Below are 27,635 nucleotides of genomic sequence, written 5' to 3'. Positions count from 1 at the left end.
CTGCGTCCTGCGACTGAGCTACTCTGGAAGGGCTCCACAAGACAGAAAGTGTGGTGTTCCCCCACTGCAGCTCTCGCTTTTCCTTCCCTTGCAGACGTTGCTAAAGATGTGACTCTCGCCAAGTGAATGCCGAGATAAGGGAAAGGAGAATGAGGAAGCTCTTGAGCTTCCTCATTGCTTTATTTCTGGCAGGAGGTAAGGATTTTCCTTACTATTCAAGCATTTATCCTTACTATATCACATACATCTCAAAGCGCTTCATGATGGAGCTGGGGGGGAACTGAGGCATGGGGGGGGAGGGATGTTTCCTTGCCCCCATCCAAGCCCGCAGCCCGCTCCCCCTGGCTCCCTGCCCACCTCCCTTTGCTGCAAAGCGCCCAGCAGCCACGGGGCCAGGCTGCAGGCGGAGCGCGCACGCACCTCGTACTGGCGGCGCCGGCTGGGGTAGTCCAGGTTGTGGTCGCTCCAGTCGTAATGGGTCCTGTCCTTCGCCTGCTGATCCAGCCAGTAGAGCTTGTTGGTGCAGCGCTGCATGTAGTCCTGCAGGGAGTTCAGATCCTGCTGCCGCTGCTGGGAACCAGCCTGGGAAGGGGCAGAGGGGAGAGTTCAGCCCAAAGCTCCTCTCCACAGGTCCCCTGGGGGAGCCTGGTCACCCTGGCAAGGGACCCTTGCCAAGGATTTGGGAGGTCTCTTACCAGCAGCTTCTGGTATTTGGCTTGGAAGTCACTCGTGTATTCCTGGTGAGAGAGGAGAAGCAAGGCAAGAGTTAGGAGCATGTCTCCGGAGAGTGGTGTTCTGGCGGGGGCTGGATCGAGGGAGGGGGATGTGGTGTTTGTGGGATTTGCCTCGTTGTAAAGTTAAGAGTCGGTGTACGATGGTCAACTTCAAGCTTAGGCATGGGTCTGGGCGCCCGCCCAACCTGCTCCAGGCTGCAGCAGCTTGGGTGGTGGGCTGCCCTGGCCTTCATCAAGTGGCTCGTGATGGGGCCGACCCCGTGAGGCAGCAGGGAGAGAGGGGTGGAAGAGCTGACCTTGTTGCCTTCCTTGGCCATGCGTGGGCCGATGGCCATGACCTCGTTGTGGAAGATGTTGTGCTCTTCTACTTGGCTGTTGACCAGCGGCAGGTCGGTCCCGAAGCCCTTGCTGCTTAACGCGTCCTGCGGCGCACAGGAGCTGAGGTTAGTGGTGGGGGAACGGGATGCGGCGGCTAAGACCTGGGAAACTCCTCTTGGAGGTGGACATGGAGCTGGGCTCGGATGGGCTCTGGTGTTGGCAGCATGTGGGTGAAATTGGCTGTGCCAGACAGTGGCCATGTGGAGGCCCGTTTGGCGGGGTTTAATCCTTTTCTGGCTGGAAGAGTGTAGGGAGTGAGCTAAAATAGAGTAAGGGCCATGGAGTAGAGGCCAAAGTGGGTGGTGACTGGGGATGCCAAGGCAAGGACCCAAGAGGAGAGGCTGAGGCTTGTTAGAGGATAGGCTTCTCCTTGGGGAGGAGAAGGCTTTGAGGGCATCTAACAGCATCATTCCCATAAGGTTGTTTAGAAGATGGAGCCCAGCTCTGCAAGGTGGTTACGCATGGTAGGAGGGCGAGAGAGGACAGGGGGAAGCACAGACTGGGTTCAAGGAGAAGCTTTTTCACTCTTAGGACGGTGGGGTGTTGGACTACGTTGTTGTAGGAGGAGTGCGGTCTCCGTCCTTGGCTGGAGAAGGGCAAAGGTTTGCCCAAGCTCACCCAGGCTGAGCCCATGCCCTGAAGGCCAGGCTGGCGCACGTCCCCATGGCCCCCCAGATCCTCCCGAGCTTTTCCTCCCGTAGCCCAGCTGCTGCCAGCGGTGCCGCTTCAAGCCCCGATCCCTGGTGCTACAGCTGCTGCCTTTGTCACCTCTGCACCCTCCCCTGCCACCCAGCACCCCACCTCCTTCCCGTGCTGCTCCCACTATCCAGCAGCCGAGAAGGTTTCCAGGAGCCTGTTTCTCCATGGGGAGATGCACTAGGTCCCGCCTGTCCCCAGCTGGTGCTGCTGGCCAGGCAGTGGCACCGGTGGTCCCCTTGGTACCTGTTTCTCCTCGATCTCCGTTGACCAGTTGACCTGGGGCTCGATATGCTGCAGGGGGAAGTTGTAGATCTGGTCGTGTTTCATGCGCAAGTTTGCCACTCGTTCCTTCAGCTGCCGGATGCTGTGGGAAGGAGAATAGGAGGGTGGGATGCAGGGTGTGGGCATGGGCCAGCGTGAGCATCAGCAGCTGTAGGGGATCCTCTCCCGGCCTCACTTTGGAGAGGGGACTGTCCTTTGGGGACCTCGGCAAGGCCAGCACTGCCAGGCGGGCTGGCGGCAAGCCGCATTGTGCAATCGGCTGGGGAGGGAGAGGACAAAGGTTCCCCCTGCTCAGCACGTCCCCCAGCTCAGGGCAGGCTGGTACTGGGGGAGAGCGTGGGCTGCCTGCGCAGCCGGCACATGCTTCCTGCGGAGCTGCCACCAAGCGGGCGCACACGTGCCCACGGATGGCTGCAGGTTGTGCACCTCGATGTGACTTGGGGTGCCAAGGAGCCCGTGGTGGTGACCCCCTGGCTGCCAGCAGGAGCTGAGCAGAGCCCCTGGAGAAGCATCCTCCCTCCCCGCGAGGCTCTGGGGACAGGTCTTCCCCCCGCCTTCCCCGGTACTCACTCTTCTGTGATCATGTCACCCTGGGGATGCTTCATGTGCCGGGCGATGGCCGCGTCCCCATCGAGCACGTAGAGCAGCTTGTCGGACTCAGTGAGTTTCTGAGCCGTCAGGTCCTTGTACTGCGCTAGCTGGCATGCCTTGATCTTGTGCAAGTCCTGGGCAGGCGGAGAAGGGTCACCAGGAGAAAATAAATGGTACCCAAGAGGGCTGCCACGCTGCCCCTGGGCACCAGGACATCTGCCATCTCCTGTCCTCCCAGGGATGTATTTTGCTTTCCCCTCGCCTACGTTAGCCCCGAGGAAGGGCTGTAGCTGGGGGGGCTGCGTCGCCTCGGGGTGCATCCCACCCTTTGGGGAGAGGAGCCCCTACTCCTCCATCCCAGCTGCCTGCTGGGATGCACACGCAGGGATGCACCTTCCCGCTCTGCACACCCTTCCCTCTGGGCAGGGAAGAATTTCGGGGCCCCAACGCCTGGTACACCCTCCCACCTTCTTCCCACGAGCCAGGGAAACCTGTGCATCCCTCTGTTGGGGATCGTGGCGGCCCAGGTACGCACCGCAGGGCAGGGCGACCATGCACATGTGCCAGAGGAGAGGAGAGGAGAGGAGAGGAGAGGAGAGGAGAGGAGAGGAGCAGGAAGGGCTGCGGCAGGAGGGAGCTTTTTGGGAAGGGAGGGGATGGGGCTGCTCGGAGAAGCCCACGGCTCGCTTACATTTTGCATTCGGGAGTCGGTCTCCACGATGTTTTTCTCCACCTGGTCGGCATTTCTCTGCAGGCGTTCGATGAGCTCGGTCAGCTCTTTGCTGGAGATACTGGGGAGAAAGAGAGAGAGAGGAGACCCGTCACCCCACAAACATGGCCGCAGCCCTGAGCCACTGCCGGGGCTGCCCTCGGGCTGCCGTGACCCCTGGGGGGGGTGGTGGCCGGGGGCCAGCCCGGCCTGCCAGGCTCTGCAGCTGTGCGTGACTCACTGCTGCCTTTCCAACACTTTCCAAAATACTCCGCTGCTCTGCCAGGAGGGGGGTGGCGGAGGCAGCAGCGTAATATCTCCCACGCGGCGGGAATGGGAGCGATGCTGTAGGCGAGCCTGAGCTTCCCTGGGCTGCCGAGCGAGAAAGAAAAAGAGCCGTTTGCAGGGGACGAGGAGAAACGGGGCAGCCTGAGCAGCGGAGAGGACCCGGACCCCGTGCACCCAGGCGAGATGGCCCGTTTGAGGCCGTTTCACGCCAGCGGTGGCCCACATCCTGCAGCCCTGTGCGCACCCCACTCCCGCCTTGTGCCTCCTCCCTGCCCCGGTCGGGGCTTCTTTGCTCCGCGAGGAGTTATTCGCAATTTAAACCAGATAAAGGGATGGGGCAGCACACGTCGCGTTTCTCTTTCGGTGCTTCGCCTCTTGTGAAGGCACTGGTTTTTGGTTTTTTTTTTTTACTCCTGGGGTGACGCTGGTCCCAGCAGTGCCGGCAGGGCACGGGGCCAGCCCAAATATTCCCAGCGACGGCTGAGCTGGAGCCGAGTCGGAACAACCCGTGACGCTGCTTGTGCATTGCCGGGGTTATTTTAAACATTTCGTCTCCTCGCTGGCGCTTTGGCTTTTCGCAAGGAGAGGTCGCAGCGTGCCAGGGCCGGCTCCAGAGCACCGTGTGCCATGGCCATGGCCGCAGCCGCAGCAAGCCGGGTGTGCTCCCCCAACAGTCCCCGTAGCTGCTCGGGTCCCCAAAGCTGAGGTTGGTGGCTCGTGTCCCCGCCGTGCCGCTTTGCCACGTGGGCTGAAGCCAAGGGGTTGGCTTGCTCCAATCCCAACCACCTATGGAGCGGAGATAATGAGCCTTAATGACCTCGTAATGTGGCGGTAGAATCAATCTTTATACGGTGCTGGGAGGTGTTAATTGGTGTTATAGCTGCTGGAAGGTGAGTTGGGTGTCTCCTGAAGGGCAGCGGGGCAGGGTGGGGGAGAGCGGAGTTGTGGCTGGTGGAGCACCCCAACCGTGCTTGCTCATGGCGTGGAGGGTTCCTGTGTCCCCAGGTGGGCAGTCTCATCCAGCAGCTTCACCAGCGCAGCTCCAATGGGTCCTGCAGCACCTTGGTCCTTCAAGGAGCAGGGGTTGACCAAGTGAGCTTCTCCAGGACAGCGTGAGGTATGTTCTCCTGTCTTCCACAGCACAGTGGGCCAAAGCTGAGAGCAGGCATGGCTTGTCACAAAATCCCAGACTGGTCAGGGTTGGAAGGGCCCTCTGGAGCTCCCCCAGTCCCACCCCCTGCCAGAGCAGGGGCACCTACAGCAGTGGCACAGGACACGTCCAGGCGGGTTTGGAATGGCTCCAGAGGGGGAGACTCCCCCCCTCTCTGGGCAGCTGTGCCAGTGCTCTGCCGCCCGCACAGGAGAGAAGTCCCTCCTCATGTTTAGATGGAACTTCCTATGCTCAAGTTTGTGCCTGTTCCCTCTTGTCCTGTCACTGGGCACCGCTGAAAAAAGACCGTTCCCATCCCCCCGGCACCCTCCCTTGAAGGATTTATAAGCGTTGATAAGATCCCCCCTCAGTCTTCTCCAGACTGAAAAGCCCCAAATCCCTCAGCCTTTTGACCAAGGCAGGTCTCTTCCAGGGCTTTGCAGTGGCTTCCCTGGGCACGTACCAGCGCTCAGCTACCAGCAGGTAAGAGCAGGATGTGGCCTCATCGGTCCTGTGCACCTCAGGGTCTCCAGCGGGGACGTCTCGGCTTGCTGCTTTTCCAGCATGGGCGCTGGGGGGAAAAAAATCTTGGCCAGCCCGGGTCTGGCCAGCCTCCTTCCTGGCGCTGGTGCTGAGCTTCGGGATGCGTTCCTGCCTGCCACACGCGCCGTCGCTTTCAACGCAGCAGAACAAAACCTAAACCAAACCCCAGCTCTGGGCTCGTTCCTCTCTACCTCGAATCCTGCCCCGGGACTGCGGGGGGCTCGTAGCATCTGACAGCTCCACAAAAAAGTTCACGCTTCCACGGAAGTTCTGGCGTGGGCAGGATTTACGCTGATTTTTTTTTTTTTTTTTTTTTTCTTTCTTTTTATAGAAGTTGCATCATCAGGTCAGCAAGGCTGGTGGTTTGCGTCTGTCACCGCTGCCGCTGCCTGGCACCTCCTGATGAGCAGAGGCATTGCTGGAATTACGGGCTCTCTCGCGTCAGGAGGAACGAACGGAGGAGCGGGCATTTCCGAGCAGAACGGCGGACGAAGGGGTGGTTACGAGTCGTGTGGCTGGTTGTAATAACTGCAAGGGTGAGTCTCATTTTCCCTTCATTAATCGCAGCTGGAGGGTGCAGGGGTCACCAAGAGATGGATGTGGGCGGTTGGGTCCTGCTGCAATGGTAGAAGGAGCTCTTCAAAATCCACTTTTAGGGGTTTTTCCTAATCCGCATCATCCCATGCAAACCAGGGAAAACGTCCGATGAAGTCAGTGGAGAGAAACTGGTTTGAAGCTGGGCGACTAAAATGTGCTGCACGCGTTCACGTGTCTTCGGAGGGTGGTTGCTCAGAACTGGTCCCGTCTCCTGTGTCCTGAGAGAGCTTGCAACCACCAAGGAGCCTTCCTCATTTCTCGCCGACGAACTGGAGAACCACCGGAGCTTTGAGGGTGAGAGAGGCTGATTATCCCAATGGGAGCTTGGGATGCTTCGCTACGATAGCTGGGAGCTGAGCGGGGCTCAGGAAGAACTGGCAAGGTTTGCCGGCTCATCTCCGCGTTCCCTCCCTTGCTCTCGGTGTTTGGTAGCAAGCCTAAGGATGAACCTTCAGGGTTCCAGTGGATCTATAGTATGGATGGACAAACCATCCCATAAAGCAGAGGAGCTCTGGGGCTTTTGTAGTTCTGGTTTTGATTGAAGCTTCTGAATTGTAGGAGGAATATACAATTAAGCCGGGGATGGTTTGAGACCAGTGGTAACGCTGCGTTTCAGCCGTGGTTTCCCGAGCTGTTGCTGCTGATCTGATGGAACAGAGCCGCGCCTGGAGACTCGGCCCGGCCTCTGGGCTCCCTTCGCATCAGCAAAAACTCATCTCAGGTGCCAGGAACCGCTGAGTGCAACACCCCGACCCTGACCCTCTTACGCAGGTACTGGCTTTGCCGGGAGCGTCCTCTGTGGCCGCACTGCTGCTGCTGCTGGAACAGCCAGGCCGGTTTGGGATGGGGATGACGTGTCTGGGCGAGGATGTGCCCCTCGTCCCCTTCTCTTGCCCAGGGTGTGAGCCACCAGCTCTAATCACCCCTGTTAATTGCCTTGTCACCCAGCTGGGGCTGCCTGTGCCCTGCCAGCTGGTTCCCAAGCTGGCGGTGCTGTTCCCAGCTGTTCCTTCCCACCTTCCCCGTGACTCGGGGAACCCAGTGCCGGGGCAGAGCTGCCCTCCGTCCCCAGACCCAGCGGTACCCGGGGGGTGACAGCCCCTTCTCCATCACCACACGGAGCAGAAGATGGTGTCTGGGCTGTGGGAATGGGGAGGGCAGAGATCACGGAATCATAGAGTAGTTTGGACTGGAGAGGACCTTTAAAGGCCATCTGGTCCAACCCTCCCTGCCATGAGCAGGGACATCTTCCACTAGATCAGGTTGCTCAGAGCCCCATCCAACCTGACCTGGAGTGTTTCCAGGGATGGGGCATCTCCCACCTCTCTGGGCAACCTGGGCCAGCCTGGGAGCGTGGCCTCCTCTGGCCCCGCTTCAACAGCTCCGTGTCCTTCTGCTGTTGGGACCCCCCGAGCAGGAGGCAGCACTGCGGGGGGGTCTCCCCAGAGCAGAGCGCAGCAGAGGGGCACAATCCCCCCCGGCCCTGCTGGCCACGCTGCGGGGGATGCAGCCCAGGATGCCGGGGGCTCGCTGGGCTGCCAGCGCACATTGCCGGCTCGTGGTGAGCTTCTCACCCACCAACACCCCCAAGTCCTTTTCCTCAGGGCTGCTCTCCATCCCTCCATCCCCAACCTGTGCTGATACCGGGGGTTGCCCCAACCCACGTAACCCTGCGCTTGGCGTTGTTGAACCCCATGAGGTTCACGCAGACCCGCTTCTCGAGCTTGCCCAGGTCCTTCTGGATGGAACACCTCAGGATGGCTTTTCCCCGTGTCGGAGAGGACGGTTTGCCTGGTAATCCAGAAACTACCGCTTTGATGTGCAGTGTCTGGGTGACCAGGGAAAAGAAACCGCCGAGCTCGCTCGGAGCAAGCAAGGACATGCTCGGGTATACCGTGGGCACGGCCGCGCCGCTCAGCCCCGGCGTTCCTGACGCACGCAAGAAGAGCTGTCTGCTCTCTCCACCTCTGCGGTTTACACGAGTCACCGGCGGAGTGGTGACAGTCACCGGCGGAGGTTTAGGGACGGAGAAATTTAATAAAAAGCTCCCACGGGAGCTGGATCTCAAAAGAGCCGCTGGGGCATGGGGGAAACTGCTCCTCCGCACCCCATCCGGTGCTGAACACGGCGGGGGGGGGGGGGGGGGGGGGAATGGGGGGACAGAGCCTGCTCCAGCTCACCCCACGGCTGCTTGAAATGCTGAATTAACGTGTGCAGAAATAAACACAGAAATAATAAATTTCTGTATTTTTTTTTCTGCATACTCATCACTTCTGCGCCACTTAATCAACTGCCTTAGACGTTACCGATATGAGATCATCAGCCCTGTTAATTATCTGCCTATCCTGTCCTCCCCCCCCCCCCCCCTCTATAGATGGGTCTGTGTTAATAAAGCACAAGGCCGAGGTGCAGTCCCTGCGCCCACATGGATATCGGTGCCTGGAGGGATCAGCTGGGAAAGCCGAAATCTCCGTGCCAGGGGATGGAAGGAGGTTGGCTTCCCCGCGCCCTTCATCTGCTGAGAGGAGGAAGACTGCAGGAGAAGCATAAGGTGATGGGTAAAGTGGTTGAGGAATCCTCGGACGGGCCAGGGAAAGGTGTGCAGATAGGATTTGCAGGAGACGGCTCTTTTCGGGAAGCTCTGCTGGGAAGAGCCCCGGGGTGCTGCTGGGCTTCGGAGCCGAGCTGCTGGCAGGGTAAGGCGAAGGGCTCCCCGGGGCCAAAAAAAAAAAACAAAAAACAACCCAAAACAGGCAGAAGGGGATGGCCGGAGCGCAGAGCGGAGAGGAGAGGGGAGGGAGAAGGGCAGGATTTGGCCATGGCCAAGCTGGGAAGGGCAGCGCGGGCGAGACGGAGCGGAGGCAGGAGCAAAGGTGCCCAGGGCACGGCCCTCGCGCGGATCCGGCAGAGGGACGGGAAATGCGAAGCTCTTCCGCTAAAATAGATAAGTCTTTGTTCGAAAGATGGAAGGGGAGGGGGGGGGGAGGGCTGGAAAAACTGGCTTGGCTTTGCCATTTCTGGAGAACTTTCACATTTTCTGATCAGGAAAGGAAAAATGGTATCGCTCACGAAAAGCTGCGCTGGGCAGAAGCGTTGTTTCTTTTCACTGCTGCCCGGAGCAGCTGTAGCATCGCCCGGCGGGTGCGAAGGACCCGAGAGTATTCCCGTGAGGAACGGGAGGGTTTTGGGCTTTTTTTTTTTTTTGGGGGGGGTGGGGGGGGAGGTTTCTCCCAGCTGGAGAGGCAGGAGGAGGCAGCTGCTCTGCGGCAGACTTCACTCCATCCGTGTACCACAATTCTGACTTCAGGTGATGTTCTGTCTCTTTGGGGTTTGGGGGTTATCTTTTTTTCTTTGGGGTTTGGGGGGTTTGAGTTGGGTTGGGTTGGTTTTTTTTTGTTTTTTTTTTTTGAAGAGAGGTTCTCAAAAGACAGATGTGATCATAATTATTGTGATATGGAAACTTGGCTGCTAAAAACTGGACCTTTTTTTTTTCTCTATTCCTACTTTTTTCCTCCCCTCCCATTAGGTTGTATCTTCACTGATAAGAGCACGTTTTGAAGCAAACTTCCCTGAGGTCGGCATCTCCGGGACGGCTGCAGGTTCGCACCTTGGCTTTGCTCTTGCTGGTGGGTGGTAGGAAATCCATTTGATCCCTCTTGTCACCTTTTTTCCCCCAAACAAGGAGGCAATTTCACTATTTCACTAATCGCCCCCCAAGTGAGGATGTTCAAATAGATACTCCTGGAGTTTTGACGGCTCCAGCCGACCGCGGTCCTGGGGAAGGCTCCTGCTGGGAGTTTGTCCCGTGAATTGGATACTTGCTGGGAGGGTTAATGGGACGGGGTCTGTCCTGCTCGGTCTCCCAGCTCAGCGACTCGCCGTGCCCCTGCTCTCCTGCTGGGAGACCTCCCCGTGCTGGGAGCTTCTCCACAGGTGGGACGGCTCCGCCAGGGACAAGTGAGTCGGTCAAGGATGGGGTCCGAGCACAGATCCTGGTCCTGCTTAATCCCTATACTGGGATGCACGGACGGTGCATCAGGCAGTGACCACCTACTGCTGCTCTCAATTCCATCTCCATTTGATTTCCATTTATACAGATCTCCTATTAAAAAAATCCTCATTTAAGCACTGCTGTTGGAGACTGGACTTTAGGAGGGACTTAAAAGTACGTGAATACTCCAGAAAGCCTCACGCAGAAATGCCCTTAAAGCTCCCTGAGCCGCAGCCACCGCTGCGTGATATCCCCTTGTGCCGCTTCTAACGCCACGGCCACCAGAGCGACGCCGTGGCAGAGCAGAGGACGCAAGGACCGGGCTAGGGCTAGCGGAGGTCAGGTTTGGGAACGATTAAGATCTGGATCAAAACTCCGGAGCGGCGTGCCGTCAAGCTACCCACGGCGGGGCGTAGCTGGACAGCAGGGTTGCTGCGCTTCCTCCACCTCGTTTCAATTATATTTATCTTCCCTCGCAGTAATGGTGATATATTATTGTAATGCGCATGGAAATTAAAGCAGAAATAGGCCAGGCGATGGCGGGGCTTGCTCCACCGTAAATACAGAGCAGCTCTCCTGACTCACCCGCCGTCTGGTCGTTCGTGCTGACTCCAGCCCTACCAAAACAGCCTCTAGAAACGGGCGCCGGCCCTCCCAGCTTCTGCCCCAACTGCCTGCCACCCCCTCTTAGACGGGGACCGGGGGCTCCGGCCGGCCGGGATGGATGCTCTCACCACGGGGACCCCCAGGATGAACATCTTTCCTGCTGGCAGGAGGGTGAGTTTCAGCAGCAGCGATTTCTCAAGGTTCAGCTGTGTTTTCTACCTCCCAAGTCCCGGACTTTTCTAAGAGGGAAACCAACCTCCTGTTTTCGAAGCGTTTGGTGAAGATAACGGGGGAGGAAGGTGATGGTGTTCCCCCGTACTACGTCTCTATTCAAGGCCTCTGCCTTCGCTTTTAGGGACACACACACACACACACACACATATATATACATGATGTGCTAAAAACCAGTAGTCAGGGCCAGTCCCAGCTGAATCCCAGGGCTTTACGCTACTGGGAAGGGCAAGAAGAGCACAAAGCAACTCCAGTCCACGAGGCAAAAGAAACGTCATCATCATCCCCATTCCCCCGGTGAGGCAGGGAGATGCCTGCACACCCGGGGTTGGACGGGGCGGGCTGCTGAGCCCGGAGACCACGAGCCCAGGCCAGAGCTGCAGCAGATGGTCCTAAGGAGAGACTTAGGACCGGTCCTGCTCATCTGTGCGTCAGAAAAAAACAAAACCACGGGGAGCTCTTGAGGAGCATCACCTCCACGCTGTGGGGGTGTGAGTGGCGTTAGGAGGTGGATGGAGGGGGATGCTGTCCAGAGCATTGCCATGGCTTTCCTCCGGCCAAGCGGCAGCACAGCGCATGGCCAATGCCCTCCAAGACTCAACTGGTGTTGCCAAGGATGGACAAGCCACAGCAGGCGAGAGGACCCGGCACCAATTCATCTTCCAACCGTCGTGGCTTTGCAGGATTTAATGTTGCTTCTGCTCTTTCCCCACCATTGCCCCATTAGAGCTTCGAAGCAGGTTGGCTTTTCTCCTTAATAACGCGAGCATGGGGCCGACCGGCCTCCAGACGCGGAGGCGGTTGCCACAAATGGCTTCTTCCCTCTTCAGAGAGGGGTTCGGCTCCTGCGGGGACGTGCGTCCCCAGCGCATCAGCGGGGAGGGAGCAGGGATATCTGTCCCTGCCCACCCCAACCTCTCAGCCCCTGGGTCGCGGGCAGCTGGGGGATAGGCAGGGGAGCTGCTCGAAGCCCACATGCCTCAAGGCGCTTTGGATGGGAGGCTGAAGGACCAATTTGGGGTTGGGGAAGAGACAAAGAGCGTTGTTTGTGGGCAGATTACAGCGCCTGGCTTGAGCTGCGCAGACTGATGGTGATCTCAAGTCTCTGGTGCCGCTCATCGAGATGCCCCCATCATGAGAAGGACTCGTCCCAAGGCTGGAGAAGCCACCAAGACTCACAGCAGCTCCTCGTCAGGCTATGACTTGCCATAGGACAGCTCTTCCTGGGCAACCCCTAACTAAATCAGCTGAGCTTGTAGCAGGAAACGTTCCAGCGCCCTTGCACGCTCGCCAAACCGGTGCTCGGCTATTGCCCTGCCACCGCTGTGCTTTGAAAGCTCTGTCAGCGGCAGCACTTTGGCACTGAGCCCTCATCTAAAGCGCAGCCCCTGCACCTCGGCAGCGCAGCCTCGACGGAGCGCAGGATGAAGCCGGGCCGTGCGCGGTGTTGAAATCTCCGTCCCTGTTTATGGCGGGGGCGGGCGGTTGATTTTTTTTTTTTTTTTTTTTAGCAGCGTTGCTCTGTGTTTTTTTAGCAACAAAACTGGGCGGGAGCCGGCTGGGAGCCTGGCAGCGCCTGGAGCAGGGGACGGGGCGGCAGGAGCTCCTTCGCTTCTTCTTCGCAATCCTTCTCCAACGAGTTGCTTAACCGGTCCGCCGCCGGCTTCCCCATCTTGATGGTGGGGCTGTTTCCACAGGGTGGGAGTGTTCCCCGGATTCACAGGTGTTTGTAAACTCCAACGCAGGAATTAACAAATTGGGGCTAATGAGCGCAGCCCTCCCCGAAGGTGCGCGCGGACAGCCGGGGTGCGGGGAGAGGAGGGTGGCCCGAGGCCAGCCAGGAAATAAAAAAAAATAAAGGTTTCAGCCTGGCCCGCAGCCTTCGGAGGTGCTTTGGCACCTGCACAGAGCCGGCTGGGCTCGCGGGCAGGGCGGCGGAGGGAAGACCGTCTTCCTGAGCCCCATCCGCCGTCGGATGATGTGTACCCGGCGCTGGCAGGGCTCGGAGCGCAGCGGCGCGGACCCCGGCTGCAGCCCCGGGGTGGGGGTCACAGGGAAGGGGGGTACACAGCGCAGTGGAGGGCTGTCCCCTCCTGCCTCCCAGCATCCTGCTGCTGCTCGGAGTCCCGAGCTGTCAACTCAGGGGTGGCATTTCTCATTTTCAAGCCTTCCACCAACACCCCCGAAGACGAGAAACGCAACCGGGTATTTACACCATCCTTCAACCACGGGAACACCGGGGATGGGGCCACCAGGGAGGTGGATGCTGAGCCTCCGAGGGCTCTGTGCCACCCCCTCTCTCCTCCTGCCAGCCCTCCCCAGGGCAAGAGCTGGCAGCAGAGCATGCCCCAGGCTTCGGGAGCGGGAGCCTGGGTGGCCCTGCTGAGCCAGCCGGGCTGCCGGGGGAGCCCATCCCCGGGGCTGAGGCTGGATCCTCCGCCTGAATGGAGCAAGCTCACCAAATCCCAACGCCTGAGCACCTGCCGTGCCAGGGCAGCACCCTCCCCTCTCGGGGAACACCCCTCCTACGTGCCACAGCACCCCACCCGCCGGCGCGGAGCAGCCGGGGGCTCCCCCAGCTTGGAAGATGTCGGCACTTTCTGGGCTGACTGGTCCCTTTCTGCATCCCCAAAGGCACCTCAGCCCCTGCGCAGGGTCCCCGTTTGCCTTCCAAAGGAGGATTTTTGTGAACGAGGCGGCTGCTCCGAGCCCACCGTCTGGCCGGTGGAGAGGGATGGAGAAAGATGAACAAGCCTTGGGCTCATATCTGCACCGGCCATCCTGCTCTGTGTGGCTCCGGAGCCCCTGCAGCTCCTCTGGGAAAGGCAGGACGCGCTTTCTGAATCCACCCGAATTGGGAAAACGTCCCCTGTGCCACCTGCCCTGCGCAGGTAGGGACTGGGGACTGCCTGCTCTCCAGCCCCCCTCCTGCGGCAATACAAGGAGGCCAAACCTTCTTGTTGGGGGGGGATTTTTACATCTTTTACCATTTAATAGTGACTTTTCACGGGGCGCGTTCAACACGCTGCTCTTTTTTTTTTTTTATGAGCAGTACAACCGAAACCTGTCCCCACCCCATCAGAAAGAACTGTGGAAAAGACGATCGACTGAATACTTGGTCCTGACAGAACAAGTGGGTGAAGTCAGACTTTTTTTTTTTTTTTTTTTCCCCTTAAGATCTAACCCAGCACACACCCGGGGAGAGAAGGAACCCGCTCCCCGGAGCTGCGATGCGAAGGGGACCGGGGAAAAAAACACCTCGGTGCCTTCACCGGGCACCGGCGATGTGGTCCCAGCTCGGAGAGGAGCTGACACCTCGGGGGGATGCCCACACCTCGGGGGGATGCCCGCACCTCGGGGGGATGCCCAAGCCCCGCCGTCGGGGAGGGGGATGCTGCCGGGATGGGATCCCCGGGATTCGCGGCACCCGGGACCACTCACCTTTTTTTCTGCACGGAGGGGCTGTATTTCCCTTTGTTGCGTTTCCTGAAGAGCGAGTGCATCGCGTCCCCGGCGCGGCTCTCCCACCGCGCTCCGCCTGCTCTTCCCCCGCCGCCGCCCGCAGCCTCTGCGCCGCCACCGGGGCTCCGCCGCTCCGGGAGGCGGGGACGGGACCGCACCGCCTCCTGCCTGCCCCCTGCCTGCCTCCTGCCTGCTACGGTCCTTCCCCCCCTCCTCCCGCCCCGCAGCATCCTCCACCGGCGCTCCCCACTTTCCGGGGGGGGGGGGGGGGGGTTGGCGGAGCTCAGCGCTGCCCCTTCCATCCCTCCCTAAAAGGGGGTCCGGTGGGGGCTGGACCCCCTCCAAAATGTGACACGCACACACCCCCCCAGCTCCACCCCGGGGTCAGGGTGTAGGTGGGGAGCAGCTGGGGTGGTCCCCAGTCCCGATGGGACTGGGGGTGATGGGACTGGGGTTGCAGGTACGGAGGGGCGGCCGAGGGGGCTGCACCCTCCCCGCTCTGCCCCAGCATCCCCCCCCCCCCCCCCCCCGCCCCGGGGGTTTCTATCTTTCTGAGGGATCGGTGTGCTGAGCATCACATCTCCATCCAGGTGCATCCCTCCCCATGTCCTGCAGCCCCCACTTGGGACACCGGAGCCAGATCCCCCCAATATAAGGGGGATCACCTCCTCCCAGGGGGGGTGTGTGTCTTGGTCATACAGGCAGCAAGAAGGCAATGAGGTACCCCCCCAGGCCCACTGTAGCCTAAGAGCTTTTGCTCACACATCCACGAGCACACAGCAGTCAGCAATTAGGACCAGCTCTGGCCTTTTTATCCCAGGATTTTGTGCCCATGTGGGATTAAAGGCCTGATTGTAGCTTCCCCACCAGCCCCAAATCCTCTGCTGATTTTCATTCTAGGGGCAAGTCAGTGCACGCTGTTGACCTATTGATCCCGATCCCCTGCGTACATCGGATCGCCTCTGCTCCGGGGTGGCTCATCCCCGGTGCCCTTAGAGAGCGCGGAGCCCTCCGGCCAGCGAGACGTTCCTGCGCCGGTGCGGCTTCGCCGGCCCGAGGTGCTGCGGTGGCTGCGGGTCCCGGCGGTGACGGCGGCAAGGCAAGCGTGTGTGTGTGTGTGTATGTGTTTGTAGGAGAGTTTCCTCCATCCTGGTTTGGTGTGAGGTGTCCTCCTGGCTGCTTTTTTTGGGGGGGGAAGAAAGTCGGTTTCCTGGTGGGACCGAGCGCATCGACACGCAGCAGGGCAGCTGCCGGAGGCTCCGTGGCACTCGGGTGGTCCAACCGTGCTCCCCGGCTTTGCCAGCCGCTTCTCAGGGGTGAATTAGCCATGAGAAACCAGCTCAGCTGCATGGCTGGAACCCATGGCCGACGCTCCCCCGGAGCCTTGACGCTGCTCGGAGCCGGGCTACCTCCCTGCAAAACACCAATGCTTTGGGTATTCGTGACCCCGTCCAGCTCAGCATCTTCAAACCTTTGGCGAGCAGAGACGTGTTTAACGCGCTCGCTGGTGCCCAAGGCTCTGCCGAAGCGCAATCTGGGGGTGCCGTGTCCTGGTGGAGTGACAGGGTCCTGCCAGGATCGATCGTCCCATGGGGTGAAACCGTGCAAAAACTCATCCCCCATCCGCTGCTGGGGGTGATGGGCTGAGGCTGGAGCAGCCCGACAGCCGCAGCCCCCCCTATACCAACGCCAAAACAGCCCAAACTGGGGCTGCAAGCCTGACCCCGTGCTGGCTGGAGATCTTTCTGGGCTTTATCGATTATTAGCCACGACGACTCCGCTTTAACTCTAACTGAGGTTACAGCTTTGTCTGCAGGGTTCCCGGCTTCATTTTTTTTTTGCTTCTATATAGATTCAGTTTGTGAGAATCCCCTTGGTAAGACCCCTTCACCCCATCCCTCCCGTACCGGTTCATCCCTGCAGGCTGGCAGTGCCGGGGGGCTGGCACGCTCCCCGCCGTGGCCACACATCCCTGCCAGGCTCCTGCCCGGGCCGAGGAGCAGACCAGCCTTTCCCTAACTTTTTTTTTTTTCTGGGGGGGGGGGCAAGGATTTGCCCAGTGCATTCAGAGGCCGTGAACATCCCCGTGCGGCAGAGGCAGCCCTGCCCGGCCAGGCAGCACCCGCATCCCCATCCTCCCCACATCGGGCAGCGTGCGCTGGCTCTGATCCCAAAAAAAGGGGAGGCGAGGAGGGGAAAAACCCAACCCACCTATTTTTATTTTACCGTGTGAAGTTCTGCATGTTTTTATTTGCTCTAGAAACGCTTTCTGCGTTTTGTGCGTTCCACCCCCCCACCCACCCCCCCCAATATCTAATGGCAACACGCTCCTGGGTGCTCAGAGGACCGGTTGCTCCTCTTCCAGCCTCCCCCCATGATAAGTTGTGCGCATCCCCTGGTTGCTTCAACTCTTTCCGAAGGTGAGCAGCGCCTGGGTATAGGGATGAAACGCCTTTGCCTACCGGAGGGTTTTTGCATTACATCTTCTCCTGCGCCAGCTCTGCAGCCTTAATCCTCCTAATCTCCCCGCATCTCTGGCGTGGCTCATTTTTGTGTGCGAATGCCCTTGAGAGCCGCGAAATTGCAGCTGCTGGGTGAGACGCCGGGCAGCGAGAAACTCCGCCGTAGTGGAAAACTATGTCTTATGTAAACTGCCCGGGTATTTCGCCTTTACAGTGGCTTGGGATCAGAGGCGCTGCACAAAGCCCGCTTTTGGGGACCCGGGGACCCGTGGTTTGGGGGTGCTGGCAGCTCTCGCACGAGCTCCGGTGCCTGCCCAAAGCATCGTGCACCCCGTGCTGAGGTTTCCTCCCCAGCTGGGGGCTGCTGGACCCACGGCTCAGAGCTGAGACGGGAAGGGTTTGTTTTATTTGCGGCGTTTATTTTGCCAATGAGCCTTTCGGCAGCTTTAATTGATGCAGCCGGTCCCCGCTGCGCTCTGTGCCGCCCGCCCCCACGCCGCTGGACCCGACGCATCCCATGCTGGTACCCAGAGCCGGTGCCACCGGCTCCTCTTGAGCATCGAGAAATAGGGGTCACCCCGTGCTGGGGAGAGGGCTTTGGTCCTGCTGTGCCTGGGGGGCTGCCGAGGAGGGCATGGCACCTCCGCGGGGCAACCAGGAGCTCGTGGGGGGGACGCTGAGCCCCAGGGGTGCGCTGGCTGCTGCTCACGGGGACCCCGAGAAGCCACCGGGACACCCAGTCCAGCCACGTTCCCGTGACTCCTCTCCAGCCCTAAAAACACCCATCGAGCTCCTTCCACGGTGGGGTGTGTGTGGGGGGGGGATGTGTGAGCACCTCAAGGGAGGCAGCGATGTGGTAATAATTGACTTAACCTGGGTGAGAAGCTCTTGAGCTGCTGCGGCGGGAGGGGGAGCGGGAGAGGAGCACGTTTTATGCAACGAGATTGCATTTTCCTGGCGAGCCCATCGCCGGCACGGATCCCACACCCTGCCGAGCTCCACCCTGCACCGTCCCCATCGCCGCCGGCTGAGCCGACCCCACGGCCGAGAGGTGCAGGATGGGCATCAACCGCCGGGGTCTTGCTCCTTGCGATGGGGCTCGGTCATCCCACTGCGTTCCGCCCCACGTAAGCCTGTCCTAATTCGGGAAGGCATCGGGGCTCGGTGGGTCAAGCCAGCATCCGTGGCAGCGGCATTCCCCTTCCCTGTGCACCCCGAAAAGCACAGTGGCGCCGGCAAGTCCTGTGGTGCCAAAGGGTGGGTTTTGGGGACCCATCGCAGCAGAGGAGCCGGGCACGGAGATGCTCAGCCCTGGGGGTTTTACAGCGGCGTTCCCCAGTGAAGAATTTTAGGATTTAGCTTTGGATCAGGGGATAGGGGGGAAAAAAATGTGGAAATTTCTTCCCAAAGCTGAGACAGTTGGTGAAACAAAAACCAAGAGCGGATCGGCCAAAACCTCACTTATTTTCTGGACTTTTTGACAGCCTTCGGAGGGGTCCGCCCCACCGAACTGCTCGCTCCCATGTTGGGGGTTTGCTGGCTGTCGGGGTGGGAAGGAGAGTTGCCGCTCACGGCCGGCGCGGCGCAGCAAAGCAGAGCACCGAAACACCTCCGCCTGCCGCTTCCTTCTCGCCAGCTCCCACGTGCGCAGGAATGCAGCCGTGCTCGTTCCTAACTGGTCCCGCGCCGGGCGAAACCTCCCTCAGCTCCGTTTAAGGCTGGTTTTGCTCTGAAATCAGCAGCCAACCCTTGGTTGCTCCCAGTGCTCCAGCTCCTGCGAGGAGCCCCGAGAGCTTTAAACGGGTGTTGTGGGATGCGGTGGGCTCGGAGGACCGAGCTCAGGGCTTCCTCAAGCTGCGAGAAATAAATCAAATCAAACAAGTGCGTCGCTCCTGAGCTGAGCTGAAGGCTGGGAAAGTTCCTGGCCTGGCAGCGAAGTGGCTTTTTTTTTTTTTTTTTTTTTTTTTTTTCTGCTGCACTTGCTGGTTTGAGCCCAAGTGCCATCAAGGGAGTTAAAATATTGAACAAACACTAAGCAAAAGCCGGCGCTGGCAGCCAAGCAAAACAAAGGTTGAGCCAGGAGGCCGGTGCTCTGACTCATTTGGCATGAAAATGCAGAGTGGAATAAATTAACTCGCAGCTCTTCCTCATCCTCCCAGTGCGGTACGGAGCGGAGGAGCTGTGTTGTCACCGGCAGCGCAGCTGCGGTGGCTTTGGGGTGCCCATGCCGGGCTGGAGGCACCCAGCGGCAGCACGCTTGGAGGGCACGCTCGGAGGGATGGGGAGGGGGCATCGGCACCAAACTGGTGGACAGAGGGAGACACCCCCTCCTCGTCAGGTCCCTATCCTGTGTCCCCCAGCCACGGCTTTCAGAAAGGCACCGAGCACCATACAACGGGGCTGGTGGCATCAGGATTTGAAGATCGTGATGCATCCGAGGTGGTGGCAGCCACTCTTGGTCCTTATTCTCCTGTCTCACAAAGGGATGGAGAGGGCAGAGGGTTCCCTGTTCCCCAGAGTGTCCCCTCTGCCTTCTGCAGGGCACAGTGCTGCAGCCCTGGGAGCACTGGTCTGGCGGGAGCTCGGAGGTGAGCCACGCACCTCTGGAGCCCCAAACCATCACAGTGATCCCGATTGCTGAAGGGGGTCCTGCTGCCCGCAGGGAAGCATCACCCACAGAGCTCATGTCCTGGCCAGGGGGTCCCAAGGCAGCGTCCGCCCCAGCACAGGTTCCCCAGAACCCATCGAGAGGGAGAAAGGTCACGGCTCCACAGCAGGCTTCAGCCCGTGATGTCAAAACTGGGAATTTCCGGGGCGTAATGTTTGCATCTGTATAAATATGCAGATGGAGCGCACCCACGGGCAGCTGCCTCTGATGGGCGAGGGAGATAATGCTCCGCTTCCGCCAGCACGCAAAATTTTGGAGGAAAGGGCAAAGCACGTCCCTCCCCAGCACGTCTCCGTGATTCACCCCACCAGCCCAGCTTGGAGGATGCTGTGACACCCCCCTGCAAGGGGGGATGCATCCATGGGGCATCCCTGCATGCTCCGGGCACCTGCATGGAGAAAGGTGATGATGCTCTGGGGCACCGGAGATGCTCTGGCAGAGCTGGACCGCTGGCACCAAGGCACGATTGGGGTGGCCTCGCCGTCCCCGTGGCCCCTGGGCACTGTCATGCCCTGCAGTGGGGTGACACCACCTTCGACAATCCCAACTGGTGAGACTGGGAGAGGCCGGCCCAGCCCTGAGCCGGCCACGGCACCCCTGCGCCCGCCGCTCCCAGCGGTTTCGGCAAACCCTGCTGCCCGTCCTCTGCCGGCAGCAGAAACCGGTCCCAGGGCTCACGCCCAGCACCGCCCGGCTTGCCACAGTCCTGGGAGCGGGCGGCTCTCCCTACACTGGCGCGGGCTACCGGCACCCATCGGCGGGGGGGTTCACCGGGCTGGGGAAGGTTGTGCACCCCAAACGCGCCGTGGAGTGCCCCTACGGACAGGGGTCCCGGCCAGGGATGCGTTGGCAGATCTGCACCCCTAAAGGGGCGCAGGGACGAAGCCCCGGGGGTGGCAGCTGTCCTGGGCGGATGGCTGAGCCCGCTCGGGGGACGTGTCACTGGGCTGGGAGGTGGCAGGTGGAAAGGATTTTGGCAGCAGCCTGCACAGTCACTGGGAAAGGATGCTGAGTGGGATCAGCCTTAATTGACCCCCTTCTCCCAGGCAGCTTCATTAACGCCCGGCCAGCAGTGCCTGCGGGCTGTCACCTCGGGCACGGGCGCATCCTCCTGGGCGGCTGCTGGGTGCCGTGGGGCCCCGCGCCCGCCTGTCCCGGGTCCGCCCGCCGCCCTCGTCCCTCCTCTTCGTCACACCGTGAGCGGCGTGGGCCAGGGGGGAAGCTGCGTTGACCCCAAGGATGAGGTCTCCCAATTCTTCTCCTGTGGGTGCTCGTGGCCCGGCTGGAGATGCCACCGGCCACCGCCGAGTCCCCAGAGACCTGCAGTGCCCAACACCTGCGGGACACCTCCGCTCGGGCAGCAGCGACCGGACAGATGGATTGTCACCATCCCCACTTTTTGGCGGTGTCCCCAAGCATCCCAGCGTTCCGTGGGGCGGGGGGGAGCGGTGGGCACAGGACCTGGCCCCTGGGGTGGTTGGTGGCTTTTCCGGGCTGTGCGGGACAGGGACAGAAGGATGCATTTCGTAATTCCCGGGACTCACCTAATCCCTGGGCATCCAACCGCCCAACGCTGTCCTGTGGGACTGCGCCTGATGGGGAGAGGGAGGAATAAAACACGCAGCGTGTATTTTGATGCTCATTTGTGTTTTTTCCATCACCCTGAACCAGGGACCTGTCTGCCCATCCTGCTGTCTGTCCGTCCCACCTCCAGCTGGATACGGGGAAGCACGACGGTGCGGGGAAGCACGACGGGGCCGGCTGTGATCCCACCGCTCCGGGATAATTTAGAGGGATGAGCCGCCCCGGCTTCAAACCGTTTCCGTCTGCCCGTCAGCGCTCGCTCGCAGGGTTTTCCTAATAGTCTGAGGGATGGTGCAGATGCTGGAGGATGACCAGATGACCTTAAACAGGGATGGAGAAACCCCATGCAAGACTTGTTCCCCAAATTATATAAACGAGTAGAAATGGTGAGGGCCGTTGGCAGAGGCCAGGGAGGAGGGGAGCAGCGTGTGCTGCCGCAGCCCAGGTCGGCGACGCCGGCAATTGGCTTTAAACAGTTTGTTGTGGCAGGTGAACCATCGATTATAACCTTCATTAGCGATTATAACCATCGTTAACAGCCACTGCAGGAGCAAGGCGAGCAGGGACCTCACCGGTAAGGGGACGAAGGGGTCACCTGGCTAAAATAAACGCTCAATTTGTTGAACCGAGGGCCGGGCCGGGCAGGGAGAGCAGGACGCGTGCCCCACTGATGGCCGCACACCGGCGATGGGACACCTTCGCCGGGTGCCGCAGAGGTCCCGTGGCACAGAGGTGCTCACTGTGCCATGTCTCCCGAGTGGCTCCGAACCCAGGAGGGGGGTTTTGGACCTGCCGGCTGGGATCAGCCGTACTGCAGCATCCTCCGTGCCCGGCCGGTGCCACAGAACTGGAGACATTGGCGGGGTTTAGCTGGGGGAAGCTGGGAGAGGGGCGATCACATGCTCGCCCGCCCGGGATTAGATGTGGCTGGCTGCTGCGGGGAGCCGTGCCGGGGAGCCGTGCCGGCCGCTGGCACGCCGAGCCCATGGCCCCGGGCAGTGGGAATCGGCGGTGGTGGCCCTAAGGGCTCGGTGGGGACGGGTGGCCCCGGATGATGTCCTACCTCCAGCCCCATGGCCGGGACCTGGAGCGCTTCGATGGGCTTTCTCTCATTTACTGGTAAGCGGGGCAGGATGCCGCTGCGCCGGCAACGGGGCATTGCTCGGCACATCGGACCCCATTTTCGGGAGCGGCGTTAGGGAGGGATGCGTTGTCACCCCGCGGCTTTTCGGGGTGTTTAATTTGATTCATTTTGGTGGCTCCTTCGCTGGAGGGCAGGGACTGGCGGGGGTCCCACGGCACCTGCATCTGAGCTCCCCTGGGAGCACACAGGTGAAACCAGTATCGGCCCGGGGCGGGGAAGGGGATTTATTCGGCCAGCAGCAGCGAGGGGAGCACCCACAACCTCTGTGAGCAGCTGTGGGTGCTCTCGCTCCTCTTGCAGCCCCAGCGCTGGGCTTTCCCACCCGGCAAAACCAGTCTCCCAAAGGGATCGTGTCCACCCGGTGACTGGGAGGGGGGGTGCGGAGCAGGGACCCCCACGTGGGTGCAGGGAAGGCAGAGGGGACGGGAGGTGAAGGCGGGCGGCCGCAGATGTCTTATGTAGGACAGAGAGAGCCGGCGGGAGCGCGGCTGTGGCCGGGGACAGGGTTCAGAGCCGGGCGGCTTTAGCCGATTAACTGGGGGGTCAGTGGGCCGGATCCAGAGCCGGCAGGGGGCCCCTGGCGGGCTCTTGTGGGCCACCCGGAGGTTTGGCAGAGGTTTTTCTTGAGCCTGGGCATCGGCCCCGAGGACCCAGAGCCTCGGGGCAACCCCGCGGTCCCCGGGGACCATGGACGCTGCTGGGGCGCCATCCGTCTCCTGCTGAAGTAGGTCATCGGAGCGAGGGACTGGGGGAAGGGGGCGGGGGGCTGCGGGGCGGCAGCACGCCGCGGGGGTGCCGGCAGGCTGGCGGGGCGACAGCTACCGTCACTCGCGAGGTTGGTTCGGGGCCGCTGCGCTGATGCTTTTTTGGGAGTAGAAAAGGCGGAATCTGTTGTCGGTCGGAAGGAGGTAGTGCAGGACAGGCTGGACCTCGCCGGCTGTGTTTTGGGGAGCACTGCCAGGCTGGTGCTGCCCAGGGGTGCTGATGTTATGGGGCTGTGGTGTGTGTATGTGGGCAGGGGTCGTCAAGGCAGCACCGTACCCCCCACCCGGCAGCATCCGCATCCTCACTGGGGTCCCCCGGGCATCCCTGGCTCCACGGGGCTGCTAAGCCCCGCTTCCCTGCAAGGCAAAAATGCTCAAAAAACCCACTTTCTACCTCAGAAATCTGCTTGTACGTCGGAGTTTTGGGTCCGAACCTCCCCTGGATTATCCCGCTGGGATGTGCTTTGTGCGGACTGAGAGCCCTGGCGGCAGGGCGGCCGGCTTTGTGCCGGGGGACCAGCCCCCGCCTGTGACGGGTGCCAGATGTGCCGGGACGCCGTTCGGCTGTCTGGTGGCTTGGCCGGGACGTGGCGGAGGGCGGCGAGCAGATGGCAGGGAGATAACACCTCCCTGGTGCTCCGATAAGCACGGCCCCGCTCTGCCACTGATTAAAAGATTAAATTTTAGGGTTTGAAATAGGAATTTAATAAATAAACACGAGCTGCCAGCGGGACCTCGCCTGGCATCGTCGGGGCATGGGGTGGCGACTGACGCGACGCGTGGCCGTGCTGGCAGCTTCTCCCTCGGCATCGGTTTCTCCCGGCAGCAATGCCGGCGTGACCCTGGTGGGGCTCTGCCGTACGGCACCGCAGAGCGGCTGCTGGAGGCCGTAAGCAGGTTTTGCCACGGTGGCTTTTGTGCAGGAGCTTTGCTGGACCCAGTGGGAAATAAAGCAGCCCCATGGGTGCCGGGCAGGGCTCGCGGCTGGTGGTTGGACCACGCTGCGCGCGCTCCGGGCGCATGCGGACCCACCACTGGGTCCTCACCAGGCACGGCCGGGGTGCAGGGATGGCTTGGATCTTCTCCCCTGTCCTCTTTCCATTATTATTAATTATTATTATTATGGTTTATGCTGGGGTCTGGGTTCGAGCACGGGGATCTTTGCAGCTGGAGGACAGATCAAAGCTCTCCCCAAACCTCTGCACCAGCCTCTGCCGTGCTGCCGGCTTGGTGGCGCATTCTGAAATCTTTCCCAAAAATATCTTGTTTTCTCATCTTTCCATATTCAGCCGTCCCCCTCCCTCCCTCCTTTTTCCCCTCTCTTCTTTCTGACGGATTCACTTGAGTGAGCTTCCTGCCATCCTTCTCACGTTTTCCCCAATTAATTTGGGGAGGACAGACCGGTGGCATGGCCGGCGGAGCAGTGTCCACAGCCCCCACCAGTGCCCGTCCCCTGCTAATAAGTTTATAACCAGTCCAATCCCACGGCCCAGGGGATTTAGAAAGGCAGGGAGGTTTATAATCCCGTTAACCCTTCACAGGAGCTGATGCCCAAACCGGGGCCGCAGCGCGAGTCCCCAGGCAGAGCAGCAGATCGCCCATCTCGTGGGAGGGGGAGGAGGAGGAGGAGGAGGAGGAGGAGGAGGGAGGAAGGAGGAAGGCTTCCCTATGGGCGAGATGCCACCATGCCTCAGTCCCACCAGGGAGAAAAACAAAGCGAGCTCGTTTGAGCTTTCCCATGTGATTGTATTTAAATTGCATTAATCCCCATCTCAAGTGGGTACATATGAGCTCCGGGCGGAGCAGATGTTGGGGGACACTTATATCTGCTGGGTACGGGGCTCTGGCATAAACACCTCTCCCAAAAACCTCTGGTAGATCAAGCCTGACCTGGCTTCCACCTGAAACAGCCTCTCTCCTTAATTACTGCAGGACAGGCTAATTAAAGAGGCTCTTTTCCTCAAGCAAAGCCTTTCAGAGCAGCATGGGAAGAGCTGCCCACCGATGGAAGGGTCTGTGTGTGGGAAAACACTTGTAAACTTTCTCCAAGCCCCAGAGGTCTCCAGGACCAGCTCTGCCTTGCAAGCTCTGCCAGGTGCCCACAGGCTCAGCTTCTTCTCACTGGGCAAGAAGCACCTCCAGAAAATGTTCCACCTCGGTTGACTTGATGAATACTCTTCAGGTGGCCTCAGCTCCCTCCTGGCACCCCGTGTCCCCACCAGAGTGTAGGTGAGGAGCAGCAGAGACCTGACTTTAGACAGCAAAGGTTCATTGGGATGAAGAAGAAATCCACTGGCTGAGAAGTATATTGGAAAATTGGGTGAAGGGTAGAGGAGGGTGATAAAAGGGGTTGAAGAATGGCCAAGCCTGGCCAGCAGTGAGAGATGGCATCTCCACGTGCCTGTGGTCTTGGTGGCCCGGTGGTGCGGGCTCATGGGGCAGATGCCATCTGAGAAGAGACCTTCCTCCCTTAAGGGTGAGGAGCTGCATCCAGCCCAGGGTGGAGCCATCTTCCTTCAACAGAAGGAGGGAGTAAGGATTGGAAAACCGCCTCAGCTTTGAAGACTCCTCGCCTCTCCATCTTTAGACTAATGAGTGCATTTTGGCTCAGGCAGGATTGAAGGGTGACCCACCAGTACAAGGAGTGGGGAGGATGAAAGGTTGCCCAGGAGCATCTGACCTCTCCAGCTGGAGGAGACCCGTGCTCGGCTGCAGGGAGTGGAGCGGGGTCAGCAAGGGGGTTGTTAGGATGGGGTTGAGGTGCTACAGCCTCTGGTTCTCCTCGGAGGAAGGTCAGGTGCCTTTCCTTCCTGGCCTGGAGGATTGAGCAAGGAAAGGGATGCTGTGGAGATGAGGTGTGTGACCATGATCAGGGCTGGCCGTCTCCCTCGGGGAGGAGAGAGTGGGTGTGCCACCACACAGGCAGCGGTGGGAAGCAGCAGTTGCCCCTTGGGCAACCCCTCTTGTCCCCTGGGATCCCTCTCTTTGCCTCAGAGGAAGGGGATGACGGAGCACTGAGGTCTCCATGGCCATCAGAAGAAGAAAGGCGCCTGTGGGGCATTGAGATGTCAACGTGTGGCCGCTGGCAGTGGGGCTTGTGGGGATGGGCTTTCTCCATGACTGGTGTCACTGGGAGGAGGCAGAACTCTGGGCTTGGTGGAGCAGTGTCACCCCGCCAGGGTCACCCGCACCGCCTCATCAGCCACCACCCCTGTGCCTGCAGGCGGGTGGCCAGGGAGCTGCTGGTGTCCAGGGCCAGGGTAGAGGGCACCATGAAGGGTGCACGGAGCTGCCGGCCCTGGGTGCTCCTCAAAGTATCTGCTTGTCTTCTCCACCGGTGATTCCTGCAGGGTGGGTTTGTTTCCTCTTCTGTTTAGACTTACCTGTGAACATCCCCGATCTCACGAGCTCATCTGAAGCGACTCCGTGGGTAATATTTATGAAAATGACGTAGGCTGCGCCATGACTGTGGCCAGTACAGCTGCTTCCCAGCTCCACAGCGGCCGATTTATTCTGCCTGATTTATTATCAACGCTTTGTAGCTGATCCTGAAAGCAACACAATTGTATTTGCTGTTTTCTAATCAGATGTAAACGCTTCTGCAGCCTACGCTAATTTGGTTTTGTCATGAAACAACTGTTGGGTCATTATTAAGCAAGCGCCTGGTGCCGCCCGGACAGCACTTTGCTCCCATGACGGCTCCCACCATAACACCGTGCCCCACTGAGGGCTGCATCCTCCCACCTCAAAACATCTCACTGCCATTTTCCAGAGCCAAAAGACCTCCGACAGAGCTCGCTGCTGCTGCAGGACGTCTTTCCACCTCTAATTCCCACCCACGCGAATCAGCTCAGATGCTGTCCCTCTGCTAAGCTGTGCACCGAGGCTCCCCGCGGGCTCGGTGACGCTGCTGTCGACACAACCCGCCCGTCCCCAGCTCCGGCCAAGCTGAGGATCCCGCCGGGAGCTGCCACCTCTGTGGGTTGACTTGATCCTGGCCAAAACGCTCGATTCAGTGAGGGATGCTCGCTGCAGGACCCGGCCAGGCTGGGCATCCCCACGGGGTCTTGGCTGTGTCTGGCAGGGATGCGCCTCATCGCTTCTCTTCTCACGCTCACCAATGTGCCTGTCCCTGTGGTTGGGGCTTCTCTCTCTGGCTCTTTTTCATCCGAAATCTCACGATTCCCTGTCCTGCAGTGAGCGCCAGCCTGCGAGGAGCCAGCCCTGCTTCGTGGGGACAACCACGTGTGGCTCCTCCAGCCGCAAGCGCAATTCGGTGGCTACCGTTCACCTGCGTTGGTCCTTCCCAAGAAGCAGGGAAGGAAGGAGGCAGAAGACATTCCAAGGAAGAAATGTAGAAGAGCCTTTTATCCACAGGTGGGCTAAAGGCTGCTTGCCCAGAAAGTCCTTTGACCAACACGTAGAGGAGTGGTGGATAACAACACAGCAGACAATTCTATCTGCTTGTGATTTTTTTTTTTTCTGTTGGGTAGAAAAGAAACTCTCATCAATTACCTTTTTTTTGCATCCCTACCCAAACCATTACTTCGTATCTATGATCCTAACGGTGCTTTTGAAAGCAAGAAGGCTGAAATCTCCTGCCCTGAGCAGTGAAGGGGAGGAACCCTCCAGGCAGCTCTCCCCTCCGGCAACGTGTTGCTTGGCTGGAGGCAGGGAGGATGGTGTAATTGGTATTTAAGAGAAAATCCAAATTTAAAACGTGCTGCCGTGAAAAACTCGGGGGAGAAGCAG

At 60.0% G+C, this 27,635-nt stretch overlaps 2 protein-coding genes and 1 long non-coding RNA gene across 3 annotated transcripts in view; 2 read left to right on the top strand and 1 right to left on the bottom strand.

Annotated features, from left to right (window-relative positions):
• The window catches only part of PPL (periplakin), a 28,555-nt gene extending 14,235 nt beyond the window's left edge, over positions 1 to 14,320 (bottom strand). The window contains exons 1-7 of the mRNA XM_082490426.1: positions 14,241 to 14,320; positions 3,376 to 3,475; positions 2,664 to 2,818; positions 2,055 to 2,175; positions 1,031 to 1,156; positions 696 to 737; positions 421 to 582 (exon numbers count right to left, since the gene is read on the bottom strand). Of these exons, the coding sequence (XP_082346552.1) occupies positions 421 to 582; positions 696 to 737; positions 1,031 to 1,156; positions 2,055 to 2,175; positions 2,664 to 2,818; positions 3,376 to 3,475; positions 14,241 to 14,302 (768 nt within the window). The 5' untranslated portion in view covers positions 14,303 to 14,320. The remainder of the gene's footprint in view (positions 1 to 420; positions 583 to 695; positions 738 to 1,030; positions 1,157 to 2,054; positions 2,176 to 2,663; positions 2,819 to 3,375; positions 3,476 to 14,240) is intronic.
• On the top strand, positions 5,251 to 7,751 carry LOC309677494. Its single transcript, XR_014269682.1, has 5 exons — positions 5,251 to 5,314; positions 5,706 to 5,910; positions 6,068 to 6,265; positions 6,530 to 6,742; positions 7,576 to 7,751. It is a non-coding gene; the product is annotated as an uncharacterized lncRNA (long non-coding RNA).
• A 7,706-nt stretch (positions 14,321 to 22,026) lies between the features above and the next one.
• LOC309677591 (syntaxin-binding protein 4-like) overlaps positions 22,027 to 27,635 on the top strand; it is a gene marked incomplete at both ends in the record, with an annotated part of 45,951 nt that continues 40,342 nt past the window's right edge. Inside the window, one exon of the mRNA XM_082490424.1 lies at positions 22,027 to 22,094. Coding sequence (XP_082346550.1) covers positions 22,027 to 22,094 — 68 coding nt within the window. The remainder of the gene's footprint in view (positions 22,095 to 27,635) is intronic.

This window comes from Vanellus vanellus (genome assembly GCF_965231255.1).
Source record: "Vanellus vanellus genome assembly, chromosome: 14".
Taxonomy (NCBI): domain Eukaryota; kingdom Metazoa; phylum Chordata; class Aves; order Charadriiformes; family Charadriidae; genus Vanellus; species Vanellus vanellus.
This window is presented reverse-complemented; position numbering and strand designations above follow the sequence as displayed.